This window comes from Poecile atricapillus, chromosome 5, assembly GCF_030490865.1.
Source record: "Poecile atricapillus isolate bPoeAtr1 chromosome 5, bPoeAtr1.hap1, whole genome shotgun sequence".
NCBI lineage: Eukaryota > Metazoa > Chordata > Aves > Passeriformes > Paridae > Poecile > Poecile atricapillus.
In genome coordinates this window covers 1,383,852-1,393,493 of record NC_081253.1, presented here as the reverse complement: position 1 = coordinate 1,393,493, position 9,642 = coordinate 1,383,852, and the positions used below count along the sequence as shown (strand labels likewise).

The 9,642-nt window shown below is 57.2% G+C and overlaps 1 protein-coding gene across 4 annotated transcripts in view; it reads left to right on the top strand.

Moving 5' to 3' along the window:
- Nucleotides 1–591: 591 nt before the first annotated feature.
- FMNL2 (formin like 2) overlaps nucleotides 592–9,642 on the top strand; it is a 113,382-nt gene continuing 104,331 nt past the window's right edge. For 3 of the 4 annotated variants that reach the window (XM_058839509.1, XM_058839507.1, XM_058839508.1), the window contains exon 1: nucleotides 592–893. In XM_058839509.1, the coding sequence (XP_058695492.1) occupies nucleotides 777–893 (117 nt within the window). In that variant the 5' untranslated portion in view covers nucleotides 592–776. The remainder of the gene's footprint in view (nucleotides 894–9,642) is intronic. The other variant, XM_058839506.1, reaches the window with a different exon arrangement.

The following is a 9,642-nucleotide window of genomic DNA, read 5'->3' as shown; positions in this document are numbered from 1 at the left end:
TCAGATCTGTCGGGGCGGTGAATTCTCAGGGGTCAATCACCCCGTTAGTACTGATTTCAGTGGGATGTGGGGGAACGAGTGGGGTCCCTGTCCTCGGGCACCTACAGCCTTTTTGTGAGCAGCAGGGCCACGGCTCTCCATAGCAAAGGTCTGGAGTTAATCACAGGATCACAGATCTGGTTTGGATTTAAAGGGACATTAAAGCCCATCCAGTACCAGCCCTGCCATGGCAGGGACACCTTCCCCTGTCCCAGGCTGCTCCAGCCCCAATGTCCCGCCTGGTCTTGGGCACTGCCAGGGATCCAGGGGCACCCAGTGCCAGGGCCTGCCCACCCTGCCAGGGGAGGATTTCTCCCGAATCTCCGCTCCCTGTCCTCGGTGCAAACCCTTCCCCGTGTCCCGGCACTCCCGGCCGGTGCCAGCGCGGCCGCCGACGCAAAATGGAGGCGGCGGGGTCTCCCCCACCCCTTCCCCCCGTTTTCCCCCTCTCTCCCACCCTTTTCCAGCCATTCCCACCCCTCTCCCGCGTCCCTCCCCCGGCCTGCGGCGGGACTACGAGTCCCATGGCGCCGCGGGCCGGGGGCGGAGCGGGGCTTTGTGCGGGCGGCATGCGGGGGAGCCGCAGCCGGGGCTGGAGCCGGAGCCGGAGCGAGCCCGCCCCGGGGGGAGGAGGGCGAGGGCGGCGAGCCATGCCGGGCGGCGGCGCGGCGGAGCGGCCGCGGTGGTAGAGGGCGAGCCCGCCCGGCCGGGGCGCGGAGCAGCGCGGAGCGGCCGCCATGGGCAACGCGGGGAGCGTGGACGCGCAGCAGACGGAGCTGAGGGCGCACAGCGTCCCCCTGAAGCTGCCCATGCCCGAGCCCGGAGAGCTGGAGGAGCGCTTCGCCGTGGTGCTGGTGAGCGCCGGCCCCATTGTCTGCGGGGAAGGAAGGGGGGAGCGGCGGGGGAAGGGGGGAGCGGAGGAAAGTTGGCTCGGGAGCCGCGGCCGGGCACAGGTGGGCTCGGCGGGGCGGTGCCGCCCGCGGGACGGGGCCGCGGTTCTTTGTCTCGGCAGCCCCTGAGGGCCCGCGGGGCCCGGCCCGGGCGGCTCCCGGGGCCGGGGAGCGCAGCCCGCGGGGAGCGGCCGGGGATCAGCCGCGGCTGCTCCGGACACCCGCTGCTCCTTCTGGGGGAAACCCGCTCCTCCTTCTCGGAGAAACCTGCTCCTTCTCCTCCGGGGACACCCGCTCCTTCTCCTCTGGGGACACCCGCTCCTTCTCCTCTGGGGACACCCGCTCCTTCTCCTCTGGGGACACCCGCTCCTTCTGGGGGACACCGGCTCCTTCTGGGGGACACCCGCTCCTTCTCGGGGACACCCGCTCCTTCTCCTCAGGGGACACCCACAGCTCCCAGGGACACCCACCAGCTCCTCAGGGGACACCCGCTCCTTCTCGGGGACACCCGCTCCTTCTCGGGGACACCCGCTCCTTCTCGGGGACACCCACAGCTCCTCAGGGACACCCACAGCTCCTCAGGGGCACCCACAGCTCCTCAGGGGCACCCACAGCTCCTCAGAGGACACCCCGCTTCTGTGCCCCCCGGGACACCTCGGGCTTTCTCCTCTCGCCGTCCCGTTTGGCCGGGACACCCCGGTGCTTCTCCCCGCGGGGCAGCGGCGTTTTCATTTACGGACGGGTCCTTCCCTGGAAGGGCTGAGCTTTCCCTGGGCAAACCTCCCGCTTCCTTCGGGGTACCACCGCGGCTCGAGGCTCGCCCCCCGTCTCTTTTCCGCCTGTTTTTGCTGGGAGCCGCGTTCGCGTGTGGAACGGGAGCAGGGGGAGAGAGAGGCTCCATGTGCGTGCCGTGCCCTGCTCTCGCTGTAATGCCATGGGAAGCCCGGAGCTGCCGGGGTAATTCCCGTCTCGCATCCCAGAGCCGCCCCCCCGCTCCCTGGAGCGCTCCCGGCGCTGGGAGAGGATTCACGACTGGTGTGTGTTGGGGATTATTTCTGGTTAGACCCAATTAGATTATCATGTCTAAGAAAAGAATAAGCCTATTCAGTCAGGAACCCCCACGGACGAGCCAAATGGCGAGTGAGATGTTACGATTATTAGGCACAGTGGAGAAAAGCCTGGTGTCGCCTTGCTCTTGTCGGGGAAAGCCGGAGATGGGAGATGCTCCCGCAGGCAGCACATGGCTCAGAATCCAGTCTGGATTCAGCTGTGGCTACCAGGAGGGCTCCCGGCTCCGTCTGCGGGAGGAAATCGCTGGCTTTGGGTTAGGGCTGATGGATGGGATCAGTAAAAGGCTGAGACATCATTTGGGGGAGCGTTAGAAACGTGTGAGGTAAATACGGGAGATAACAGCCTGTCATTTCCCGAGGTGCCTGCAAGGAGGGGGTGGCCTCTGGATTTAGAAGATGGACTTCAATTAAGGCTGGGAGGATGAGTGCTGCAGCTTTGCTGGAGGGAGAGGCTGGCCGTGCAGGTGGGCAGTCTGTACAAACACGGCGTGGCAGCATTTTCCCCCTCTGATTTCATCTCCTGCTGGGAGAGGCTGCAAGATGGGACTCAACACCACCAAAAAATCACCTTCATGCTGTTCTTGCAGCCAGCCAGGCATGGCTGGTGTTGCTGCAGCTTCCAGGAAATATCTGACCGGTTTGTGAAAGAATAAAGTGCCGGGCTGTGATTATTTTGTTTTCTCTGTGGCTCTGAGGGAGAGATGACTGTGCCACTGGTCAAACCCCAGAACGGGGTAGGCTGGAGAAGGGCAGGGATTAACCAGAAAGGAATGACTAGGGGAAAAACCATGAAGAATATTTTCTGTGGGGACAGAGGATGAGTCAGGAGATGGGAGAATGAAGAAGGAGATGCTGAAGGTTATAAGACTAAATCTCACCTTCTTTATGTGCTGTCTTAAGAAATTAGCCTGGCACAAGCACTGCTGGCACGCTCAGAGCCGTGCTGAGGTCCCGCAGGGCTGTGCTGACAATACCAATTTCCATATCTCTGATGAAATTCCCAGGGCTGATTGGGACGGTGATGAACACGTTGAGTTGCTGTGTGCAGGTCTCCAGCCCTCACGCTGCGAGGGTTGTGCCCATTGCAGGAGGGAGAGGTCCCTCCCGTGAGTTTGGAAGTTTTATTTTCTCCCCTCGTGCAGAGCAGGGAGCCCTAGCCCTCAGAACCACGAGGAGAGCATGGGTTGGCTGTGATTTCACCATGAGTGCCGTGACACCAACTGGTTTATTGTTATTATTTATTTAAATGTGCTGTCCTGAGCTGCTCCGGGATCTCCGGAGTCCCTTCAGTGAGGGGATGTTGTGCCTGGAGGTGATGGATGTGTGCCAGCCTCTGTCTGCTGGGCTGGCAGAGGATTTTGGGTTGAGAAAGGGCTCTGGTGCAGTGGTTTTTCTGCGTTGAACACACCTGGTCATGTCAAACACTCACCTGGTCGTGTCAAACACTCACCTGGTCACCTGGAACACTCACCTTGTCATGTCAGATACACACCTGTTCACCTGGAACACCCTCCTGGTCACCTCAAACACTCACCTGGTCACCTCAAACACCCACCTGGTCACCTGGAACACTCTCCTGGTCACCTGGAACACACAGCTGGTCACCTGGAACACTCTCCTGGTCATGTCAAACACTCACTTGGTCACTTGGAGCACTCATCTGGTCACCTGGAACACCCTTCTGGTCACCTGGAACACTCACCTGGTCACCTGGAACACCCTCCTGGTCACCTGGAGCACACCTGGTCACCTCCCTGTCTCCTGATCCTCCTTGAGGTGCATAAATTGCAGGAGATGATGGGCTGTGCTCCTGGTGACGTTTTTTGGGTGAAGCTCTCCAGGTCGTGCTCCGTGTGCCGTTCCCGAGGATGTCCCGAGCCAGCAGGAGGGAGGGTGGCACCTCTGGCTGTGCCATTCCTTGGGGTCTGTTGGGCAGGAACATGGGGGTTTTCCTGTGGATCTGTGTCTCCCTGGCTGGATTTGGCTGTAGAAATGTAGAAATGTGTTGCCGTGGTTCATGAGTCGAGTCCGTGCTGCCGAGGAGCGGGCGCTGTGTGTGTTCTGGATGATGGGATGTACTTCAAGGAAGAGAATGTGGGCAAGCCAAGAGAGATCCAGGTTTTAGGCTGTGAACCGAGTGTTGTTTCTTCCATCCCCTCAAACTGATGGGAATTCTCCCCTTTTCCTGTGAAGTAATTCCCTTCCCTCAGGATTCCACAGGAATGGGAAGTGCAGGGAGGCAGTGGTGTGGCTTTGCCACCAAGTTCTGGATTTGGCTGCGCTGGATCTGAGCTCTGGCTCTGGCTCTGAGCTCCCAGCACTGGCACATCCCCTCGGGAACATCCCAGCCTCATCCCTTCCCCAGTGCTCCTTCCCTGCCTTTACCCTCTGGACACGTGGGCAGAAATCCTCAGTTCTGGTGAGCAGCGCTGCTCGGAGGAAACCACAGCCCAGCGAACCAGGGGTGCCAGAGTCGCCGCAGACGCGGTGGCACCGGAGCCGCGAGCCCTGGGAGCCAATCCCACATTTCCAGCTCCTGCAGCAGGGTGGTCTCCCTGAACCCGGCACGGGGCTGCACGTTTGCAGATGCCACGTGGTTTGGAGGAAGCAGCCAGGCCGGGCTTGGCAGGGGAAATCGCTGCCTAATGAGCTGTGATTGACATAATTTGACTGCTGGATTACAAATCCGTGGTGAGGTTAACAGGAAATATCCTCTTACCCCCTCTGAGTGGGGTTTGGGTGCACAAAGGGCTCCTCTGTGCTCTGGGGGATGGAGGCTTGGCCAGAGGGTGAGGGAGGTGTTGCCACCCCCAGGGAAGGCACCTACCTGTCCCTGCTTTGCTCCCATCTTCCTCCTGCTGGAATTCCCTTCTTCCCGCTGGATTTGGTCGTTCTCCATCCCAGGGAAGGCAGTTGGAGTGTCTCCTGCTGAAGGGTTTGGGAGCTCAGTGTGAAAACTCCTAATGTTCCCCAGCTGCTCCCCTTCCTCATTGTCAGATATATTAGGCATTGTTTTATAAAATATATATATAAATGTGTATATTGTTTAGGGTCTGTAAGTCATTACGGAGCACGACAGGGTTGCAGGAGATTTCTGTGGGATAGGATCAGCTCTCCTGCTCTGGTGGGGCACTGGATTCCCTGTTGTGATCCCTGAATTTAACAGAATTCCCTTGGGATGGATTTGAGTTGAGATCCTGAGGTGCCTGATACAGGTGGCAGTGATACTGGGAGGTGGGAGACACTAAAGCAGGTTTAGGAATCCTCAGGAAAACGAGATCTCCAAAATCCAGATCTCCAAAAGACCTTTGGGCTTTCCTTGTTGGGGCCTCAGCTCTGCCAGGATCCTGCCCTTGGGGTTTTTCCTCAGGGTCTCATTGAAGTGACAGGAACAGCCTGATAAATCCCATTGTTAAATCTATACATTTCAGAGGGGTTAAATGTACAGCAGCACCGCGTGGTGACGCTTCTGCCCAGCTTCTGTTGGTCAGGGCATGGCATTTGTAAGTTTTTCCACCCAGACATCACAGGAAAACGTTTTTGTCCAACTGATTTTTTCCTTTGAGTGTCTGGGATAGGAGGGTGCTGTGGTGGGTATTTAGCTGCTGGTAACTCTGCTGAAATTAATTTCAGCTCCCTGGAAACCTGGAATACTTGAAGAATGGCTGGGCTGATGTAGATGAATATATTTTTGGGTGTCCCATTTCTCCATGCCAGATAATCCTGTTAATTTGGCTGATGGTGGAGGGATGAACCCTCTAAATTACACATTAAATTTGATTTAAGGTGAACAACAACAGGTCAAGCAAAACCTCTGCCTTTACCTTTAACCTGCCCCATCCTCTTTCCTCAGAGCGCCGATATCAAACGTCTCTATCGACTTCCTTAACCTTGTGTGCAAGATAAAGGGGATTTTATTATTTTTATTTTGTCTCCACCAGCAAGGTCATGCACGAGTGAGCCGTGAAACGCTCTCTTGGGTACTGCCCCACGTTGTGGGTGATGCTAAAGAAAGAATTGGAGAGGTGCAAGATGAAATTTGGAGTTTCCAGGGCCGTCTTTAATCAATCAGTAGCTCTTGAGTAGTTTTTGATGGGTGATTGAACGACTTGGAGCCACGGGTGGCTGCCTTCAGTCTTTGGTTTTAAAATCACTTCAGCTTTTCCTGCTGCATGAGAAGGTTTTAAAGGGCACAGAGAACCCAGCAGGTGACAGAGCCAAAGCAAAATGTTTGATTTCCCCTCGCGTTTTCGGAAGCGCTTGGGTGTTTTTACTGCGTTTTTGGATTGTTGGATGAAGATTGTGAATGGTTCAGGAGCTTCTTAAGGACTCCAAGCCCTTTTGGAATGAAGCATCCACGTGGAGGTGTGTGTGGGGATTTATCAGCCCCTGGCCTGGGGTTGGGTGGTTCCTTTGGAGAAGGGGAGGGTTTTTCCCTGCTGGAATTTTGGGTGTTCCTCCCAGCTGCAGGAGGGCTTGGGCTGGTGTTCTATGTGGAATAGCAGCACCCCTGCTTTACCAGGCAGTGTCCTGCTGTTGTTTGGAGTCCAGAAATGACTTTTTTCCCTCCAGTGTGTCAGCAGCAGGGGTTTCAGTCTGTCCCCTTGGTCTGGAGCTCCTCACTGGGCGGGTGAAGGACCCTGCAGGAGCAGCTGCTTTGCTTTTCCTCCTCATTTCTCACTCCAGAGGCATCCATCCTAAAATGAAACCAACCTTTGACATTCACTGATTTCAGTTTGCTCACTGGGAGGTTCCTGAGGGGCAAACCTGGTGCCATCCCTGCCTTTTCCCCCAAACCCACACAGAGTTTGGAGCTTTCTGTTCGTTTTCCACGCTGTTGCTGCTCCTCCAGCTGGGAAGGGGGAATGAGCACAGCCCAGGGTTCCTTTGGAGCTGGAGAATCCCTGGAATTGGTTGCAGTTTTGCTTTTCCTTTGCTGTCCCAGCTGTGGTTTGTGATGCTGGCTGTGGGAGTGGCTGGCTCTGGGGCAGGTTTGTGCTCCAGGGCCACCAGTGCTGCTGTGCCCAGCTGGAAGGGCTGGCACCGGTGCCTGATGTGGGTTTGGGGCTCAGGGAATGGGAAATCCCGTGGTTTGCTGCAGGTTCTGTGCACGAGTTGTCAGAGTTGGTGATGTCCAGTGGGAGAGTTCGGTGCCAATTCTGCACCAAAACCGTCCCAGGCTGCTCCAAGCCCTATCCAAGGGCCTGGGACACTTCCAGGGATTGGGGCAGCCCCAGCTGCTCTGGGAATCTGTGCCAGGGCATCCCCACCCTCACAGGGAGGAATTCCTGTCCAATTCCCACCTAACTTTGGGGACATGGGGCAGCCCTGGGGGCTCTGCTGCTGTCACCAACCCCTTCTACCCCTGGAGCACCAGGACACAACCTGGGAGAGGCCAGGAGGCCAGAGAGACAGAATTCCAGAGGGGTTTTGTCTGGAAGGGCCATGAAGGATTAGCCAACATCACCCCTTCCACCATCCCAGGCTGCTCCAAGCCCCAGGCTGCTCTGGAACACTTCCAGGGATCCAGGGGCAGCCACAGCTTCTCTGGGAATTCCATCCCAGGTCCTCCCCACCCTGTCAGACAGGAATTCCTTCCCAATATCCAAATATCCCTCTGAAAGGGCAGGAGGCCAGAGTGACAGAATCCCAGGATGGCCTGGCTTGGAAGGGACTTGAAATCCCATCCCATCCCATCCCATCCCATCCCATCCCATCCCATCCCATCCCATCCCATCCCATCCCATCCCATCCCATCCCATCCCATCCCATCCCATCCCATCCCATCCCATCCCATCCCATGGATCCCATCCCACCTCCCACTGTCCCAGGCTGCTCCAAGCCCCGTCCAGCCTGGCCTGGGACACTTCCAGGGATCCAGGAGCAGTGTCTCTGGGAATAACCCAGATTTCTGGGATTCTGTGCTCCACAGCCAGCCCTGCCTCTCTCCTGGGCTGGCCTGGGCCTGGCAGGACAGGCTGGCACCCGGCTGTGCCCGCAGGAATCCGAGCTGGAGCTCTGGCACCGTGACCTGGGGCTGGAGAGCTCTCCCCAGAACGAGCACATGAATTATGCAGAACATGCTAATGAGGCAGCACTTCAGCCCTGGTTTATTTTTAAGCATCTGGGCTGCCTCTTGGGTCTGAATTCAGCACTTTCCGATCAGGATCAAAACAATTCCCCGTGCAGGCAGCCAGACACGAGAAGAGCTTGGTTTTCCTGCTCCCTTTCCGTGTCCTTGGAAGGTGTGGGGACAGCAGGAGGCCGGAGCTGTGGCTCTGGAAGGTTTTTTCCTCTCTGCTGGGAGGCACAAATGGGATTTTTGTTTGGTCACCAGAAGATTAGAGTTTGAAACCAGCAGGGCAGAGTGCCTGCAGGCAGTGCTGGTGAGCCGGCTGGCGGTGAGCGGCGTGCAGCCACATTTTACACAAACTCAGCTGAATTATTGTTCTCTTCGTTTGGAAGAGTCCATTTGGGAATTCGCTATGGGAAATCAGTGACACAATCAAAATTCTGCTTGATTGATATCTGGGTTAGAGAAAATCTCTAGCCCTGAGCCTCCAGCAGCACAGCAAAGGGCTCAGGCTGGTCAGGTAACAGCTCTTGGAGCTGCTGGTGCTTAAAAAAGTGGGAAATTCCCATTTCTCACATCCTGATTTCAGTTCTGGAGGGCTGAGCAGGTTTCCATCGCTCCATATGCTCACACCAGCTGGCCCCAAGGGTTGTGCTCCTGCCCACGTTCCGTGAGCTGTTCCCAGTTATTCTGCTCCAGTTTAGGTTGGATTTCTGGGAAAGGCTTTTCCCCCAGAGGGTGCTGGGCACTGGGAGCTCCAGGGACAGCGCTGCCAGGGATGCCCAGGCTGGGGTTTTGGGGTGGGTTTTGGGGTGTCTGTGCAGGGCCAGGAGCTGCATCCCTGATCCTGTCAGTCCCTCCCAGCTCTGATATTCCCTGTGGTCTGTGCCTGGCGCGAGGTCTGTGATGTGCAGCCCTCTCAGCCCTGCTCCATAGTCCCAATAACCCGGAGTTCTGTATAGAAAAACACAAGCCCCAAGCTCTCCTAGGATCAAACACGACCTTTCAGGGGGGTTTCATTGCAGCAAGGCCTGGCTGGTGTAGAGCTGCTCTATCCCCTGCTCAGGGTAACATCTTGCAGAGCCTCAGCATGTGCTGGTTTTCAGCCCAGCCCGGGGTCTCTTTAACAAAACCAGCGTTTGTCTGCGGGGACTGAGCAGCCTTAAACACACATTTGGGCAGGAGGTTCCTGAAGGCCCAGAATGGGGGCATTGTGCTGCCAATGAATGGGGCTCACACCAGAGCTGGGCCCTGCTGGACCTCCAGGACAGCTCTGGGTGTCCTGGATCCCAGAGGGGACACCTCGGGCCTGGGACAGCGTTCCCAGAGCTGGGCTGGGCCCCATGCAGGGATCCCGTGGCAGGAAAATCCACAGGAAAACTCCCAGAGCTTCTGACTTCCCTCGTCACGTTCCCTGAGCGGCGCAGAGCGGTGTTAACCGTGGAGGGACAGCACACGGGAAGGGCTTCAGGGACACTGGGATATTGGGAAGGAATTCCTGTCTGACAGGGTGGGGAGGGCCTGGGATGGAATTCCCAGAGAAGCTGTGGCTGCCCCTGAATCCCTGGAA